Genomic DNA, 21220 nt, shown 5'->3' with positions numbered 1-21220 from the left:
AAAATTAAACAAGAGAAATCTGAAAATACTCTTAAAAATGATAAAAACGCCGCTGCCCGAACCCCTCACCATTGTTAAAAGGCTCGGACCGCGCTCGCAACAGAACTGTGTTTCTAAAAAACTACGAATTGCATCATAATTTTGAAAAAAAATGCAGTTTAAATTTATTCTAATTACCTAATTTTTTATCGTGAACGTGTTCTAGTCATTGGATACATGAAATGGGCTGCTTTTGTAAGACGACAAAAAAATCACGGTGTATATAAAATAGGCACGACCTAATCTTGAAATGAAAGGCGCAAAGAAATTTTAACTAAACGCTGTTCAGGTAAGAATCGATTGGGCTTTTAGATTAAGACACTAGTAAAACCTTGCTTTCAAAGCTCTTTCTTAAATGGAAAATTTTGACTAGGGGAAAAATAATAAAATGAAATAAAATATCTCTATTATTAACTCGGAGCAGAGCTAACCAATTTACAATCTAACTGACGCCGCCTGGCGGAAGTCAGATTAAATATGTGAAAATGTAAGACATTACAAGTATTCATGACTAATTTTATTATTTCAAATGCAATTTACAATAAATCTTGCATGTATAGCTCAAGCCCAAAAAATAAAGATCTGAGACTTCTTTCTACAGAACAAGGATGAAGGATAATAAATCAAGCAACTCACCCAATCATAAGCTGCAATAGCCGCACTGCTTTGTTATTCACTCACACACTTGCACATTTCTAAGGGGAGACAAAGAAGACCTAGTTAGGGTCGCGAGTGACTTTGCAATATAGCCTGTATGTCCCTACAGCAGATCGGGTGTAGACCTCTCCCCGCTGTTACCCTACTAGAGTTGGCACATTTAATGAGGAACGCGGGACGCATGCGCCCACAAACGCCGCATTGCATTTTATAAACGGTAGTAATTTATTGGATCCGATTATGTGTCCGTTAATGTCTATCATTTAGCAATTATCATCAGACGTTCAAAGTATCAAAAAGTATACGGCAATAAGCTCACTCACATTTTAGTGAGACTCACAAGATGAAAATGGTAAAGCGAGTGCACGCGACGAAAGGAAAGATGACAACTGCGGCCTGCATCTCCCCGCGGTGGGAGGAGAGGCCCCGTTCCCTCCTTTTACCTCGACGGAGGTGGCACATTTAATGAGGGCCGCGGTACGCATGCGCCAACAAATGCCGCAATGCGGTATTGAGCATCACAGGCATGTATAAAGCCACCATCGTAAACGGGTTATATACCTGACAAAGAGTGAAGACTTAGCCAACAAGAATAAGGCTTTATAATTTTCAAAATTTCAGGTTTACTTGTATTTTCTTTATGATTGCACACCTGTTTAATTATATCGATAAGGAACTGTTTGAAGTGGCCAAGTGCCAGCCTGACTTAAGCTCTATAGCAAAATAGTAAAATATGAACAGCCTTACGAAATCTGAAGACCAGATACAGAGCTGCTAAGTCTTCCAATACTTTGTTCACCAACACTTTTATAGCAGTCGCGACAAATGATTACAAACGCGGGTGCACACATAGGGAGTGTGGGTGTTACTGCGGCTTGCATCTCCCCGCGGCGGGTGAGGCGAGCTCCGCCGCGCATGTGCAGTGCCTGACCGGGCACAATTAATGAGGGCCGCGGGACGCATGCGCTAAGAAATGTCGCATTGCGGTATTGATCATCACGGGTGTGGCTAGAGCCGGCATTTTACCGAGTCAAAAGAACTATTAAATTAAATTATTTGAATTAAAGATTTTGCCTTATAATTAGCAGGTCTAAAAAGACTGAATATTTTAATTCAAAGTAAATATCCTAAAATATTGGTGCGAGTAAGAGATGAATTCTTTGTGACGAGTCTAATTTATAATCAGACTTGAATAAAAAATAAATAATTTTATCTTATCAAGAAACAATTTTGAATTGCCGCGAATTCAAGTGCCTTTATTCACTTTCATATTTACAAAAGGTAACAAGAACAAACAATTAACGCGAGTGCACCCATCAAAAGCGCGGATCAAACTGCGGACAGCGTCTCACCGTGTAGGTAGCGAGCCCTCGCCCCTCTGACCGAGCGGATACATTTAATAAGGGCCGCGGGACGCATGCGCCAACAAACTCCGCATTGCGGTATTGATCGTCACGGGTGTGGCTATTGCCGTGTATTACCAGGAGACAATCATAAAAAACACACACAAATATACTTTAAAGTCTACAATTTTAAATCGCACTTATTGCAATGTCATTGGGAATCTTATCAATTCGCAAAAAACACGAAGTAATATTTCTTTAATATATCGATACGTAATTCTTAACAAAGGATTTTACCTCACAATAACGTTGAATTGCCGCGAGTGTATCTGGTTTATTGACTTGCACATTTACAAAAGGACACGTAAATAAATAATACACGCGACTGCACGCATTAAGAGCGCTGATTAAACTGCGGCCCGCATCTCCCTGCTTTATGTAGCAAGCCCTCTATCCCCTGACCGATCGAGCAAATTTAACGAGGGTCGCGGGACGCATGCGCCAACAACCACTGCATTGCGGCATTGAGCATCACGGGTGCGAATTTATGTAGCTACAATTTTAAGTGTTTAAAGTTAATTAAGCATATCAAGAAAAAATCAAACAGCGAAACTATATTTGAGAGCGCAGAGTAGAATAGACTTGAAACAAAAATATCTTAGAAATTTCGTCGAGAAGCTAAAACAAAGAAAATGTACGCACCAACAGCTACGAGGTTGCATCGGTTGAAACCCCTTCCCTATGCCCGAGCTGCCACATTTAATGAGGGCCGCGGGACGCATGCGCCAACTAATACCGCATTGCGCTAATGAGCAACACGGGTATGAATATGGACGCCACAGAAATTGGGTGCCTACCGAACAAATTATGAAAAAAAAAAGAAAAAGTGTTCTGAATTCAGGTGTACTTTTCTTTTATTTATTAGTACACATCTGTTTATACAGGCTGTCAGTGAACGTGCTTATTAATTCTGTGGGGTGCGCCGTTGCTAAATGCCTGGCTTTTAATTAATATATACAAAGCAAAACCGCCTATTGAATAACGAGGAAGTGCTATCATGACATGTCTATGTTAATAAATTGTTAGGAAAAAAATCGAGACGTAAATAAAAGACCTCACCTAATCTGAAGATGCGATGCAGAACTGCTAAGTCTTCATATAATTTGTCAACCAACACTTTTATTCATAACAGTCGCAAGAAAAGATTACAAACGCGAGTGCTCGCATCGAAAGCACGGCTATAACTGCGGCTTGCATCTCCCTGCGGTGGGTGAGGCGAGCTCCGCCGCGCATGTGCGGTGCCTGAGCTGGCACATTTAATGAGGGCCGCGGGACGCATGCGCCAACAAACGACGCATTGCGGAGTGCGGACGCACCCGAAACTTTAACAGAGTATGAAAAAAAAAATAAGACCGAGTAATTATAATTAAACTAAATATAACTATTAGAACTGCAGGTTTTTTATTCCTCCATCACAGCACTTCTCTCTTTAGTCAGGCCGTGTGAGGTCTATAAGGAATGGTTTGAGACTGCTTCTAATTTAAAACCGTTTCGTTTATAATATAAGTTCATAAGAAACGACGATGGCAAAATAAAGGTCTCGGTGTTCAAATTTCGTTCAAAAAATAAATATCTCAGTTATAGATGATTTTTTTCCGACATGAATCATTAATAAGCAGAGTTGGTTCAATGAAAAATAAAATAAAGGATTCCACCTTATAAAAATATAATTTAGAATCGCCTCGAGTTCAATCTATTCACATCACTTTTACATTTACAAATAATCACGAAAACAAGTAATAAACGCGAGTGCAGGCATCAAGAGCGCGGATAAAACTGCGGACTACATCTCCCTTGCGGCGGGTAGCGAGCCCTCTCCCCCCTGGCATAGCGGCCACATTTAATGAGGGCTGCGGGACGCATGCGCCAACAAACGCCGCATTGCGGTATTGAGCATCACGGGTATGAGTACAGATGGAAACGGTAATTGGGTGTTACAAGAACTTTAAAGGAACGTAAGTAAAGGTACTTGAGCATTAAAAGTAAGACAATAAGCCAAAAAATATATATTAATCATGATATAAATTACAGATGTACTTTTTCTTTACTTCTCATAGCACATCCATTCATTTACGTTTTTAGTGAACGCAATGATTAATTTCGAGGCTAACTCGTGGTTTTAAAGAATTTTCTGTACCTGTCAAACCCTAAGTAAAGTCAGCGCTACTAACATAGCGCAGCCTAATGAACTACGAGGAGACTACTGCCGTAACATTTTTATGTTCCTGATTTCTTTAGGAAAGAAAAAATGCAGCCATTAATAAAGGACCGCACCCAATCTTAAGATGCAATGCAGAAGCGCTAGGGCTTCGAATTCTTTGTTCACACTTTTATAACGTCGCGATAAAAGATTACAAACGCGCGAGTGCACACATCGGGAGTGTGGCTGCAACTGCGGCTTGCATCTCCCCGCGGCGGGTGGGGTGAGGTCCGCCGCGCATGTGCGGTGCCTGAGCGGGCACATTTAATGAGGGCCGCGGGACGCATGCGCCAACAAACGACGCATTGCAGTTATGAGCATCACGGGTGTGGCTACAGCCGCCATTTTAACCGGGTGTGATACTTAACAAATATTAAAGATACAATCGTTACCAACACTAAGAATATTATTCAAACCAGATGTATTTATTTATTTCTTTACTGCACATCTGCATTCAATTAGGTGCCGTAAGTCTATAAAGCACGGCTTACGGGTATATCAGAGAATTTTGGAAACTAATTCTAAGGTAGATATGCTTTAAGACCGTTTCCATATGCGTGGCGTGAAATTATAAAAAGAAACTGACAGCACTCGACTTTTACGGGATATTTAATATGTCTCATGAAATAAACACAAAAGTTGTGAAACATAACAACGAATAAGTTAAGTTTACTTAACTTATTCGCTGTTAAGGTGAATAAAAGTAAGGCTCACCTAATGTCAGGAAATAATTCTAAATCAACAAGTATTGAAAACCTTTCTGTTCACTAACACCTAATAGTAACGAAAGCGAATCACACACGCAAGTGCACGCTAACTGATCGCGGCTACAACTACAGCCTGCAACACCCCGCGGCGGGTCTGGCAAATTTCCCTCCCCCTACCACCTAGCAGAGTTGGCACATTTAATGAGGGGCGCGGGACGCATGCGCCAACAAATACCGCATTGCGGGAATAAGCATCACGGGTGCGGCTTTAACCGTAATTTAATCCGGATGTGATATAAGAAGAAAAAAGACTTATCTAAATCTAAAAAGACTAATCATGCAAAATTAAACGTAACTAGAATTTTAGGATTTGTTATTTTATATTTTTTATGAACCGAAGTTTAAAGTCGCATTTGAAGGTTTTAGTCAGATTAATAAGAATTCAAATTTGAATCATCTTTAAAAATAAATATGTCATTAACTTAAAGATGACTTAAGTGCGACATGCGTTGTTCATGATCAGTCAGAGAGAAATGGGAAAAGTCATAAAGAGGCTCACCGTATCAAGAATTGCGACGTTGAATAATCGTGAGCTCAATCTTGGTTATTCACTTGCACATTTGTTAAAAGCCGATGTTCACGAGAAGAAATAAAAAACGCGAGTGCTCGCATCCAGAGCACGGCTACAACTGTGGCCAGCACTTCCCCGCGGCGGTTCGGAAGGAGGCACATTTAATGAGGGGCGCGGAACGCATGCGCCAAAGGACGACGCATTGCGGCAATGATCACCAGGGGGAACCTATAGCGTTTTTCTACCCGGGTATGTTACGAACAATGAATTAAGACATTATCATAAAAATATGACTAAATATTTTTTACAGGATGAACTAATTCGTTGTTTCCTTATTGGCCATGTCTTAATTAGGCTGCGAAACTCTCACAAATAGGCACGCTTGAGCGAATTTTAATAATGTCTCTCAGGAGTTCATCAAAAATGATTACTTAAGCGAACACTAGACTTTTCAATAATTCGTATAAAATATTTAAAAGCAGACTTGACAAAGGCATATAGAGTATTCGAATGAAAATAATCTCCAGAAAATATGAATTTAATTTACTTCGAGATGATTTTTTAGGAAATAATGAATTTTATTCAAGTTTAAGTTAATGTCGGAAAATGTGGTGATGATTTCCCAAGCTTAACCTAATTTATTGGTGGCGCTTAGTGCAATTCACGCAAACAAATACTAAACGCGAGCACACAAATCGAAAGTGCGGCTAAACTACATCTGGCATGGAGCTCGTGGCGAGTGGGGGGGGGGGCGCCTCCCTCTTGTTACCCCTCTCGAGCTGGCACATTTAATTAGGGTTGCGGAACGCATGCGCCAACAACAGCCGCATTGCCGTGTTGAGCATCACAGGTGTTGTTATAGTCACCGTTATATCCGCGTATAATCAAAATTAAAGGACGGTATGTCTTTAGTTACAAAAATTGCGGACTTACTTATTACCATTTCATTGGTCGCCAAATAATTCTCTAAAATAGGCATTAGTTTAAATATAATAGAGACGTAGCTGCATGTCATAGACTGATTTTCCGTAAAAATGTGAAAAAAAAGATTATTAATTAAAAGACCTCACCGAATCGGAAACTTCAATTCAGAATTGTCAAGTCTTAAACTTTCTTGTTCACGTACACATTAATTAACAGAGAGAAGAATAAATAACCAACGCGAGTATACGCATCGAGAGTGCGGCTCAAACTGCGGCTTGCAGCCCTCCACGGCAGGTGGGGAGGAGGCCCCTTCCCGATGTGACCCTGCCTAAGTTAGCACATTTAATGAGATGCGCGGGACGCATGCGCCAACGGACGACGCATTGCGGCATTGACCATCACGGGCGTGGCCACAGCCGCCATTTTAACCGGGAGTCATAAGTAACAAAGAATTAGAACCTTACGATTAAACAAGACTTAATTGAAAAATATTAATTAAAAGGTCGCAGTAAATTGAATTTTACTATGAAGTCTGGACTACGCTTCAATAATGATTGCAAGTGCGTGACGCAAATTTTTAATTAATTCGCATAAAGAGTAATTCGGGGAAATAAGTATTAAAATTCAAATAAGCTATTCAAAGTATTAATTTATGGTAATCGAAAATCTTTAATATAATTTTTGTTTTTTTTTAATAATACATGCAACCAAGTTTTTAGTAAACACTTAAAACATTTTGAAGCTCACCTAGTCGAGAAATGCTTTTCTGAATTAACAAGTTTAAACGCGAGTTCACTCATCAAGAATGCGACTAACACTGCGTCTTGCACATCCCCGCCGCGGTTGAAGGGGGCTGCCTCCCTCCCGTTACCCTGCCTGAGTTGGCACATTTAATTACGGTTGCGGGACGCATGCGCCAACAAACCCCGCATTGCGGCATTGAGCATCACGGGGGTTTTAATGTTCGCCATTTAATTTAAGTATGATAAATCATGTCAAAATTAAATCGTTATAACTTATGTGGTAATTAAAAATACGTCAAAAAATGAACAAATCAATATGGAAGCCATGTAAGGCGCTATTAAAATCAAACTGCCTTTAGGTATTAAAAAAATACGTGGATATGCCTCTAACATTATTAGAAATTTGAAAAAAATATATTATAAAATAATAGTAATAATGGAAGTACCTCACCTAATCTGAAAATTTAATCCAGAATTTTCAAGTCTGCCACTTCTTTGTTCACGTATACGAATTAAGACAGGAGAACAAAAAACAAACGCGAGTGCGCGTCGATAGTGCGGCTCAAACTGCGGCCTGCATCTCTCCGCGGCGCGGCGGCGATTCGGGAGAAGGCCTCACCAGTGTTTGTCTAAGTTAGCACATTTAATGAGGGGCGCGGGACGCATGCGCCAACAAACGACGCATTGCGGCAATGAACATCAGGGACGTCACCAAAGCCGCCATTTTGACCGGGTGTGATACGTAAGAAACAATAATGACAAAATCATATAAGTTTATTTTTCAGATCTACAAAATGTACTTCTTTTCTTATTTTTTGTACATTTAAGTTCAATTAGATCCTTTAAGTAGAAAAGGTTCTGTTTAAAAAAATCAAAGTTAAGCCCAGGTTATTAAAAATTAACGCTTAACGTGACAACAAATTACAACCGCGAGTGCACACATCGAGAGTACGGCTGCAACTGCGACTCGCTTCCCCTCGTGGCGGTAAGGGAGCCCCCGCCCCCTCTCCCTCGCGTAACCCCGCTTGACCTGGCACGTTTAATAAGGAACGCGAGACGCATGCGCTAACAAACCCCGCATTGCGGTATTGAGCATCACGGATATAGCTATAGCCGCGACTTTCGACAGAGTATTATAAACAAAGATCTCATCACAATAATCTAGGAATCTTAACTTATGTTTTTGGTTACAGCTACGTAGTCTTCGAACAAACGTATAACCATTTCTATGGGAGCCTTCTTTTAATTTGTGTAAGTCCCATGGAAGTGTTATATTTTTTTAATCTCAACCGGTTGTAGAAAGAATGCGTTATAACTCGATCATATTGTATATGGGCTATCAAGATAGAATCGAACAAGGAAGTGCTGTAAGGAGACAGCTGTATGACATGGACAGGTTTCTAACTTTTAAAGGTATACAAACAAGAGTAATATTTGAAGGACCTCACCAAATCTGAAGATTTAATTCAGTATTGTCAAGTCTGCAACTTCTTTGTTCACATAGTCATTAATAAACAGAGAGAACGAGTATTAAACGCGAGTGCACACAAAACGAGTGTGGCTCAAACTGCGGCTCTAATGTCCCCGCGACAAGTGGGGAGGAGGCGTCTCTCTTTCCCCCTCACAAGAGCTTAAGTTGGCACATTTAATGAGGGCCGCGGGACGCATGCGCCAACAAACGACGCATTGCGGTATAATCATAACGGGTGCAGCCATAGCCGCCATTTTAACCGGGTGTGATACGTACCAAATAATAATGAGATAATCATTACCATTATTAAGAATTACACAGGTTTACAAGATGTACCATTTTTGTATTATTTTTCGCACATCTATATTTAATTTGATCCCATAAGTCTCACGCCATAATTAGATTATTCAAATTTGAAAAATAAGTTTAAAAAAGATGGCGAGGATTTTGACTTGAAAATAAAAACCCGATCAGTAATCAAACTCGAGTATTTATGAAACAATATCTCAATAACTAAGATATTAATTTTGTGCGACATGACAGTTTCATGGTCAGTCTTAAGTAAATGAAAAACAAAATCAAGGACCTCGCCTAATCAAAAAAAGTATATAAAATAACCGGTAATTCAATCTTATTTTTACACTTGCAACAAATCACAATCGCGAGTGCACGCATCGAGAGAGCGGCTTCAACTGTGGCTCGCTTCACCCCGCGGCGGTAAGGGCACGCCCCCGACTCTCCCGTTACCCCGCTTGAACTGGCACATTTAATAAAGGACGCGGGACGCATGCGCTGACAAACCCCACATTGCGGTACTGAGCATCATGGGGTTTCCTATTTTCACCATTTTATCCAAGTATGATAAAATCCAAATATTTCACCATAAGTATGAAGGAATGATAACTTCTAATGAAAACGTGAGCAAAAATGCAACCCCCTCTTAAAGAAATTTTAGATTCTATTCGGAACTGTTTAATTAATACGAGAAGATAACAAGCTGTGTGACATGGACAGGTTTGTAACTTTTAAAGAATGTGAAAAAAAAATAGTAATAATTAAACAGCCTCACCTAATTTGAAGATTTATTTGCCAAGTCTGCAACTTCTTTGTTCGCGTTAGACAGTCAGAAGAACAAATAATAAACGCGAGTGAAAGCATCGAGAGTACCGTTCAAACTGAGGCATGCATTTCCCCGCGGCGGGTCGAGTGGAGGCGTCTTCCCGATGACTCCCTGCCTATGTCGACACATTTAATGAGGGGCGCGGGACGCATGCGCTAAAGGATGGCGCATTGCAGTATTACTCGTCACGGAGGCCATAAGCGCCATTTTATCCGGGTGTGATACGTAACAATTAATTAAGACTTTAACATTAAACAAGGTTTAATATAATATTTATATGGAAAAACATGATGAAAAGAGGAATGTTAATTCGAATTTCACTATAAACTTTAAGCTGAATTTTACTATTAATTCTGGGCGGTATTTAAAAGATAAAGCAGAATCCTTGAAGAGGCATCATGAAAGGAGCCTTGATAAAGTATTGCATATTCTTTTTAAGTCGCGAGACAAATAATTTACGCGAGACAACGCATCAAGGGTGCGGATAGAACTGCGGCTTGCTTTTCCCCGCGGTGGGTGGGGGGAGCCCGCCTCCCTCCCGGTACCCTGCCTGAACTAGCACTATAATTAGGGCTGCGGGACGCATGCGCCAACAAACTCCGCATTGCGGCAAAGAGCATCATGGGGGTATTTTTTTTCGCCATTTTATCCAAGTGTGATAAATTACAATTAATTCGTCGTAAAAATCAAAAAATAGTAACTTTTTTCATTTGTGAAAAAATGGACAAGCAAGTTATTTAATATTGCTATTTCTTTAATACCCTATCATCATAAAATATCCATGGAATCGTTTATTTAATTGAAATACCTAGCTCACATCAAAATATCCAAAACGTGAACAACATAAAAGCTCTATTAATGCCAGGTATCTATTAAGGTACAATTAAAATCAAACCGCCAAATTAATAGAAGAAGACAGCCGTGTGACTTGAACAGGTTTCTAACTTTTTAAGGTATAAAAAATAAGAGTTATAATTAAAGGACCTCACCCAATCTGAAGATTTGAATTAGTATTGCCAAGACTGCTACTTCTTTGTTCTCGAACACATTTATATACAGTCATAAGAATAAATAACAAACGCGAGAGCACGCATCCAGAGTGCCGCTAACACTGAGGCTTGCATCTCCGTGCGGCGGGTTCGGGAGAAGGCCTTTCCCCTTTCCCCTCTCACCCCTACTCCCTCACGCCTGCTTAAGTTGGCACATTTAATGAGATCCGCGGGACGCATGCGCCAACGAACGACGCATTGCGGCATTGATCATCATGGGCGTGGCTACAGCCGCCATTTTAACCGGGTGTGATACTTAACAAATATTAAAGATACAATTTTTACCAGCACATAGAATATTATTCAGGTTTGCCAGATGTATTTATTTATTTCTTTACTGCACATCTGCATTCAATTAAGTGCCGTAAGTCTATAAGGGCACGGCTTACGGGTATATCAGAGAATTTTGGAAACGAATTCTAAGGTAGATATGCTTTAAGACCGTTTCCATATGCGTGGCGTGACTGACTGCACTCGACTTTTACGGGATATTTAACATGTCTTATGAAATAAACACAAAATCAATCAAATTGGAATAACCTTAAAACAATTTATATTTCACTAACTTAGATGTAAGCTTTGTGCAACAAGACTGGTTCATAATTAGTCTGGAGTACCATGAAAAATCAAAATAAAGAACCTTAGCTAATCAAAGTATATATTAAAAAAACTGCGATTTAAATCTTGTTTATTCACTTGCAAACAAAACCAATCGCGAGTGCAGGGGCACGCCCCCTTTTCGTCCGGTTACTGGACACTTGAGCTGACACATTTAATAAGGGCTGCGGGACGCATGTGCCAACAAATTCCGCATTGCGGTATTGTTCATCACGGCTACGCGTGTAGCAAAGAATAGAGACCTAATAGTTAATAGTAGGATTGTATACAAATTACAGAAATACAGGATGTGCTTTTTATATCTTTATTGCACAGCACATCTTGTTTAGATCAACCGCGAAAGTCAAGTTCAATTCAGTCTATTTTAAATTAAATTTACGGAAAGCTTTGACACTACTTCGAAACAGGAGATGCAAACTTCAGACGTTTTAATTAAACTTTAAATAATATTTGCATGGTATACTCAAAGATAAGTTTTGCGCGTCATGGCCTAGTCATATCGCACCAATTTTAGATCATAAATAAAAGAAATATTAAAATGAAAGGACATACCTAATAGAGAAATGTTTGGACAACCGCGCGGTCTATCTCAATTATTGACTTGCAAATTAATTAGTTGTAACGAGAAGAAAGAATACGCGAGTGCACGCATCGAGGGTGCGGCTATAACTGAGCCTTGCATCTCCCTAGGGTGGGTGGGGCGCGCTTCCCTCCCTCCCTCCTGTCAGGGTGGCTGAGTAGGCACATTGAATAAAGGCCGCGGGGCGCATGCGCGAGCAAACACCGCACTGCGGTATTGAGCATCACGGGCGTAAGTACAGCCATTTTTGTACCCGTTATGATACATAACAAAAAAATTATTCCTACATAATCATAAGTAACAAGAAAGAGCATATAAGACAATTTTAAGGCGTTAACAATGTGATTTTATACTAATACTGACTAAAAGAGATGAATACTATGTATAATTATATATTATTTATGAAATGGGATGAAAAATCGACTTTTTTGTTAAAAATAGTGGTAATTCTCAACTCTAAAGTTTCTTAATTTTAATCAACTTGCCGATTTATTCATTTTTATTTATCAAGTGTTACATTCACATTTTTAAACGATATTTTAAAATCTATGTCCTACAAAACTGTTGACGCGAATACAATATATAGAAATAATTCGGCAAATTAAAAAGTTTGAACTACTAGAGCAAGAAGCTTACCTAATCGGAACTCGACCCCTTTTAGTCACTAGCACATTTACTAACTCACGAGAATGGATCATAAACGCGAGTGTACAAGTCAAGAGTGGAAGAGCAACTGGAGGCTGTCTCTCCCCGCGAATCCCAAGGCCCACACTCCCCTCGCATTTCACCCCACCTGAGCTGGCACATTTAATTAGGGCCGCGGGACGCATGCGCCAACAAATGCCGCATTGCGGAATTGATCATCACAGGCGCGGCGCTATAGCCGCCATTTTACCCGAGTATGATACATAAAAAATAAAGCTAAATAAAATCCCTATTGTAGTAAAATGCAAGACGAAAATGGAATCAATTAATTCGATGTTTGTCATTAAAAATATAATGTAATTAATGTATTGGTAGCACAAGTATAAAAAATTTTAATATTCAAAGAGCTCACCTAATTTGCAGATGCAGTGGCACATATATTCATGATTAGATGAGCCACTTAAGATACAAACACAAATTAAAAAAAAACGTAATTGGAATTTGAGCCTCCCTCCGGAGGGGACATGAAACGGAAGGGCGTGCGCGTACATGCATGCGAACATGTGCGCGAACAAACACCGCATTGCAGCACTGCGCTTCATGGGGTTGGCTATAATCGCTTTTTTAGTTTTGATAACCAGGTCAGAAGTAAATAGATAATCGTAAATTTAAATTAGAACACATTCACGACTAACATGCAAGTACCTTAATCTTTTAGGCACCTGGATCAGATAATGCACGTCTTGGGGCTGCTATTGAGAATCATATTATTATATTTTCTTTTAAAGCTTTCACATTAAAAAAACTATAATCCATGGTTCAGTGCCACTCAATAATGGACTGCGGCATTGAGCATCACGAGTGTAGATTCAATTGAACCAAATTTTTGACTAGTTCTAACAACGGGGCAAGATAAATTCAACTAATATTGGAAGGCGCATCGAGGAGCTCGTGGCTAAGCTATAACCGCATAAGTGAAACGATCACAGGTTAAGCTATGCTTGACGCGGTTGGTCCGTAGATGGGTGACCATCTTTGTCATAACGAGTTCCTCCGTGTTTCGGAAGGCACGTTAAATTGCGGGTCCCGGCTGTTATTCCTACATCTTTGACAGTCGTTACAGGTAGTCAGAAGCTTGAAAAGTCTAACAGCCAGTCTAACCAAGGGGTATCGTGTTGCCCAGGTAACTGGGTTGAGGAGGTCAGATAGGCAGTCGCTCCTTGTAAAGCACTGGTACTCAGCTGAAACCGGTTGGACTGGTAGCCGACCCCAACATAGTTGGGAAAAGGCTAGGCCGATGATGATTGGAAAGCGCAATCAAAAATCTAATTAATCGAGGTTTTTTCACCAATTACATAAGACTTAAAAAAATTAGAAGTTGCCAGTAACGCTATACATTTAATGATTCCGCGAGTAGGTATATCGCTTTAAGGTATAGAGCATCATCGGAATAGTTACCCGTGGATTAAATTGTGAATTATATTCAAATATACACAAAATAAATACGTCTTTGACCATCATGGAGGGGAGGTAATAAAGAACTAAGTTTTAAAACTTACCTAAACTGACTCTGCAATTCAGAATAGCTGCATGTATTGCCCCTTCATTCACATTTAAAACGAATATAAAAAAGTCGTGCATACGACTGTGCGCGTCGAGGGTTCGATTGCAACTACAGCCCGCAATGCCCGCATCCCTCAGCTCGGACCCGCGGGGCGCGTGCGTCAAGGACTACCGCATTGCGTCATGGGCGTGGCTAAATCCGCCATTTTACCCGGTTCCCATACAAAGGGGAAGCCATCAAACAATGCTGAGCAACTGTAACCTTTATAACTAACTTTTTTCCTGTTTTGGTACAAGGGCAACTCGTTCGTAATCATACTAATTCTCTAAGGCGAAATTTTGATAACCCTTCAAGATTAAAATGCAAGACAAATTTTGATAAAATTTAGCATGGATATAGCTTACCCCCTGGTTTGAAGCATGAGCTTCATCTACCCAAGGGCAACACCATGGAGTAGAGCTTTTATTTACTTATTAAAAAGAAATTTAATAGAAAGATTAATAGCTTGTTTTACCAAGACACAGATAGACAATTGCTGACCATGTCTTAACCAAAATTTGGACAAACAACGTATCGCATCAGCCATCGAGCCACGAGCCGCTGACTTCGCGCAACGTGACGACCACCGGCGCCCCTGCATTCGACCGGACGGAAGTGCCACTTCGTATCTAACATCGATCGTAGTCGTTTCCATAGTTTAAATATTTTAATTGTAATTTTCATTTAATAAATTTATTCTAAGTAATCTTGGTTTTTTTTGGATCCTCCGTCTGCAGTATACTTAATTAGCTAGATGAAGAAACATAAATATTTAGGTGCGAGACAAAAGCGCCAGCGAAGTACAGCATTGCAAGGTGTTCGCGTAAAGAGTCAGTCAGATATACGTCAGATACATCCCTATATTTAAAAAAGCTTCAAATCCAATGTATCATCACGACATAAGCGTAAGCCCAGTTGAGCATCATGGGTACCTAAGGGTGATGAAAATTGAACAAAAAAGACAAGACAATTACTAAATCTTACATACTGGAACTTTATTCGATTTCGAATTGAACTCGATTTCTAAGGAAAGCAAGAAAAAAAAATCGCATTATAATATTAAACTCTAAGAAGAGTTAATTGTAAATATAGTTACTTTAACAAGAACAAATTGTAAGTAGTTGCATAACTGTATTGCTTCGAACTGATTAACTGTTTAGAATTAAGCATTACATTAAAAAAATAAATTTAAAAATTGTAACTAAATAACTAATTATTAACCAATTAAAGATTAAGTCGCGTATTATTTGGCAATGCTAATTATAAACGGGCACATTTCTTAGAGCCGCGGGACGCATGCGCGAAAGGGGTGGCGAGGGTGGCAGGTGAGGGCGCCGTGGAAACCAGACACGATCGATAAAATCACGTTTACCTTTACTTATCTAGTACATTATTACGAAATTATAATTGAAGATATAATTGCAGATGTTGAATAAAAACATAAGACAGTATTCAAATGGGTTTTTTTTATCTTAAAAGGTAGTATTAAATGTCGACCTGTGTTGTGCGCAAAATATAGAAAAACAGTTTTAAGTATTTATAAATGGGACAAAATGGACAGACACTATCGTTTATCAATCCGGCTCAGGATGTAAGTCATAAGCAATTAAGATTAATTAATACTTTTTAGTTAAAGAAAACGATTTAATTACAATAAACTCACCTATCAGATAGATACGCAGACGTTGTTTTTATGTCACACCATTTAAGTGTACAGAAGACACTTGAGTCATAAACACGGGACGCGAGTGTACGCATCAAAAGCGCGGAAAATACTGAAGCATTCCTATCAAGTAATAATTCTGATACGGCAAATGGGGGCGTTTAGCAGACGAACCTATTTTTCTTTTTTTTATTGATCTTACAAAAGCGAAAGGGGACTCAGGAATTTGCGTCGGTACACTTTCTAAAAAATCGATATTTGATTATGTTCGCATCGTGTAAAGAGCCACCTCTTAGTAAAAAGATTTATAAACTTGTTTAAAAAGTCGAAAATCAAGAGGTTGAAGTACCAGATTGAAAACTCCATATTACTACAGTTACTTTGCTGCTTAGAAAATGAATAACGAAAATCTCTAGTTACTTGTCTCTGTATTATAATAAGGTACCATGGCGCTGGTTAAACCAAAAAACTATGATACGCATATGCAGCGCAAAGGCTATCACGGCATTTAAGTGCCCCGAGACGCATATGCGTAATTATGCGTGAGGGGTGTGGCTTTGTTTGTCATGCTGGTACTTTGTCATCAATTTTATATATTAAATAATTTTGAATTACAAATGCCAAGACAGCGCAGTCGTTCAAATCCTAATTTCGACAAAAGAGTCTCTTACAAAATTCTTGGTTTCCCTCAGGCTTCAGCAATCCATGCATACCCTCAAATCTACTATCCAGTAAACTTTATCCCAAATGACACTGCGCTTGCGGTCAAAAATGAAAAAGGAAAGAGACGGCAAAACTTTGACGTCCCTGCGTTAGCTCCGGAGAATACTTAGGGAAAGATGTGTATTTAAATATTTTTATACTCGTCTTGAGAAATACAGTATTAGTCATTCTTTACCAGGGCGTCCAGAAACTCAGGCGCCGGCACTGCGCGTGTGAAATACCCATAACGAGTAGTCTGAATAAATAATACATAACGAGAGATGAGGATGCATGCCGTAATAAGAGCATCAGGCTTCTTGAGTAACCACTATCTATTCTATATCAACATAATGACTAACAAAACTGTGTTAAGCAAGAATGGACCAAATGGACCTAATCTTAGGGTTCTCTCCAAAACTTACCCCCCATGGGTAATTCCAAGCAGTTTTGCAGGTTATTATTATATCGCGCGTCTTGATATATTTGTTTTTTAATTCGGCTAGAAAGAGACATTTAATATATGTTAATCGCAAGGCACATTCAATTGACACTGTATTTTTAGTCAGTTCGCATGGTCGCGGTGCTTGATCCGTTAAAAACGGGTGCTAGTGACATATATTTTATTACTCATTGCATTGGAACGCACAGACTTATAGGCGGCTTTTGCTATTTTATATCTAGTAGTTCAAAATTGGCAGGAATTTTTCCTTTGATAAAAGGGTTATACTTTCGGCTTTCAGCTGTTTGTTTAAATAGGGTGTGGTAAGGTACCACTTTAACCCGCAATTAATTTATATATTGTTTTAGTTTTTAGAGGCTTGTTTATTTCAGGTATTAACCCATTGATTCGATTCGAATTGAACTAAGTTTGAGATAAATATAATGTAAATTTATAACGTTTTGGGGATCGAACCCAAGATCTTGGATACTGAATTTTAGTCGTTTTTTTTCAAATACTTATCGCAAATAGACGCTTGAGACATATTCATTCGGAAATACGATATAAGATAAGTAAGGTTAGCAACTTACATCCTAGTACATATTTTTCATATTCAATATTTTATAAACCCACAAATGTAGGTGGGGTACCTATCCTACATTTAATAAAGTAAGATAAATTTAAAGATACATACATGTTTTTAAGATCCTTTCGACTTGGCAGCGCAAGATGTTTGAGTAAAGTTGCTTCATGAAAACTACAGTTCAGTCTACTTCAGATATAAGAAAGTTTTAACACAAATCGACTGTTTGACCGGCTTAATTAATGAGCACAATTACAGACAAAACGCGAATTGATAACGCGGGTGTATGCGTCGAAAGCGCAGATGCAACTGCACCCTTCACCCCCCGTAGAATAGAGAGCCTGGCCGAGCCTGGCCGGGCGAGCCGCGACGCGCATGTGCGTTATGAATCCCTGCCACGCGTAACTGGGTGTGGCTACCGCCGCCATTTTCCCGGGGACTATTCAATACGTAGGAAATTATGATCTGCTTCTTTAAAATGAAACATTTACGACTACTATAATGTTGTTTCGCATATTTATAGATTGTAATGTTTAAGAAAGACAAGTCAAGAATGTATCGAGTCGAGTATAAAAAAAATCTTTGTAATATCTTGATTCATTTAAAATCACCACACTCCCATTTTCAGGCTTAAAAGATTTCTACCAATTCTACCAAAGGTATTGTTGAAATAGGCTCAAAAAAACAAAGGAACTTTGTCATCGGGCAAAGATTCTGCTGTTCGTAGAAAAAAAAAGCATCACTCACCTGCGAATTATCAGACACCTTCACGACGCACGACGCGTATCGCCCCAAGCGACTAATCGCTTAGGGCGCAGGCTAATACCATTACCATCTACCCTCATAAGGAAAGGTCGTCAATGGAAATAAAAGATTACGAGCATGCGCGAGACTGCGCGTCATGGGTATAGTCGCCATTTTGTCATGCCACCTCCATTGTTACGAATAGAACGGATTTTGTATTAGTAAGCAGGGTACGAAAACCTGCTAGCAGAGTTAAAAATCGGTTTCCGATCAAAAGCTCGAAAAACGATTAACCGACTCTGCCTGGGAAACGTTTCAATTATTTTCGATTTGAATTTATTTTTACTTCGTCCAAACAAAGTGGCGCCAATGTAGGTATCACCCTATTCTATTATGCTATTTTTGACTTACAATAGCATCAACAATTATTTATATGGTATTATATAGCCGTGAATGAAGTTATGTGATATAACGTAATAACTAATGTGACCTAATGTCTTATCTTAACAGAAGCATGCAACATGCAACAAGCGTGGTTCCTTCCACGGTACGGACGGCTCGAGTTTTTATCGTTACAAATAGCGATCAATGAAAACCATTATTTTGTTTCAGTGTTTGGTATTGATTTGTATTACTATTCAAGTAATAATAATACATTTTACGCTCTCAACTCTCTATTAAGCTCGCGGGCCGCTTCACCCTCCCGCGACTTAAATAATACTCTAGGTAGGGGAAGAGCACACATGTCGGCTGAAACTCTTACTAATTTTTGCAGACCAGGAAATTGCCTTGATTATTTTCATTTCACATGGTCAATACTACCAAATTTGTGAAGAAAAAAATATGGTGAAATAAAACTTGGCAAAAGATTTTGGATAAATTACAAAAGTTACTTTTTAACTTGGTAAAATATAATTCGGAAAATCTATACTAATATATAAAGCTGAAGAGTTTGTTTGTTTGAACGCGCTTATCTCAAGAACTACTGGTCCAAATTTAAAAAATATATTTTTGTGTTGAATAGACCATTCATCCAGGAAGGCTTTAGGCTATAAACCATCACGCTGCGACTAATAGACGCGAAGATAAAATGGAAAATGTGGAAAAAAATAGGGCAAGTATAAATCATAACTTATATCTTCTAAAAAATGCGGACAAAGTCGCGGGCAACAGCTAGTATCTAATAAATTTGAAAAAAAACGACATTGGTCAATAGCTTTCGGTTAACTAAAACGCGATGTATAACGTTTCAGGAAACTGACAGTTTCTACACATAAACGACAAGGATAAAAACCAGTGTTGAAGACTCTAGCGAGAAATATACTTTTTTTGGATATTATACGCATCGACCATGTTCTGTCTAACAAACCACTCTGATTGGACGACGCAGTTTTGTACATATTTAGTAAACTTTCGACTATTTCCATGACACGCTATCTTTCACATTTACGACCGCGATTTTTAAATAACCTAAAATATCTCAAATTTCCCAAGATCCCAAAATTTACCACCTAACCGGCTTAAGGAGGTATATTATTGCACACGCTTGTCGCAATGTATGTTAGGCTTCTTGTCTTGCTTACGTCATTTTGTCGAACTACTTTTAGTTTATCAGCTTCAAGATTTTTAAGTCGATATGCTAATATAAGTAGCACTAAATTGTTAAACTATAAAATATTTATTTTATTTACTATATTTGAAGATATGAAACTAATAAAAGTGTTAAATTCAAAATTATTAGAAACTATTTTTGAGTTAAGTAAATTAAGACTATTTCTTTAATTCCTTTTTGTTTTTATTTAAAGTTAGCCATAATTGGCTTGCATGCCATGGGCATCGAACCCAGTAAACTGTACTTAATTTAATTATACTATTAATAATGTAATGGTCAAGTTACACGAGTGCCAAGCCTCGTTTTAATTTATTTTACTTGTAAGCTCCTTTGACTCGCTTTCATAATCCGCTCCCGAACACGACGCGAGCTCGGTGAACGCGCGAGTCAAGCCGCAAGTCACGAGTTTACGAGAGTAATCGTTACGCTTCTGACTCTCCTCGAGAGTAAGTCCACCATTACATTACCATGATGACTAGCCAACCATTTACCATATTAATCATATGTTTTAATATTTGGAAATATTCGTAATTTTGAGCGTCGCGTAAAAATGGGCTAAATTAAAATCGATTTGCAAAAAATGTATGGTCACCAACGTCACCTAACCTCAACGTTTAGTTTTGTGAATTACTTACAACCCGGTGGCTGACAGACGGACAGTGGAGCGGACGGAACCCTATCCTTAAGAATACTGTTCGGCAGTGGCGTAGCGTGGGTCAACGTCGCGCGTCGCCCGGGGTGGAGTCAAAATTTGCCCCCCTATTGTCGTTATAAAATTATTAGATTTTAATTAATTTTATCAATTTTTTAAGGCCAAAAAACTAAATTTTATTTTTGAATAATAAAAAACTAAAAAGAAAAATAATCAGCTTAGCTGATTTTAGCTCTATGTAACTGTAAATGAAACATTTACATAGAGAATGAAAAAAAATACAGCAATGTTTATGAGCGCGCGCGCGGAACTACGACATTTTACAATGAAAAATTCATATCTCATTAACTATTGGTCGTAGAAACAATTTTTTAGTAAACATATTGTGCTTTAGAGCGCCCGGTCACTCAACTTTACCGGCTGAAATTTTGCCGATTGTTTAATTTGAAAACTTATTATTTGTCAGTCGATAGTAAAAGTGGGTTCATCGATAAA

General features: G+C 38.8%; 1 protein-coding gene across 1 annotated transcript in view; it reads right to left on the bottom strand.

Annotated features, from left to right (window-relative positions):
* LOC113499608 (protein unc-79 homolog) overlaps positions 1-11503 on the bottom strand; it is an 84479-nt gene extending 72976 nt beyond the window's left edge. The window contains exon 1 of the mRNA XM_026880124.1: positions 9883-11503. Coding sequence (XP_026735925.1) covers positions 9883-9964 — 82 coding nt within the window. The 5' untranslated portion in view covers positions 9965-11503. The remainder of the gene's footprint in view (positions 1-9882) is intronic.
* Positions 11504-21220: the final 9717 nt, after the last annotated feature.

This window comes from Trichoplusia ni, chromosome 12 (genome assembly GCF_003590095.1).
Source record: "Trichoplusia ni isolate ovarian cell line Hi5 chromosome 12, tn1, whole genome shotgun sequence".
In the NCBI taxonomy this organism is placed as follows: domain Eukaryota; kingdom Metazoa; phylum Arthropoda; class Insecta; order Lepidoptera; family Noctuidae; genus Trichoplusia; species Trichoplusia ni.
Note: the sequence above shows the minus strand (reverse complement) of the source record. Positions and strands in the feature narration are given on the sequence as shown.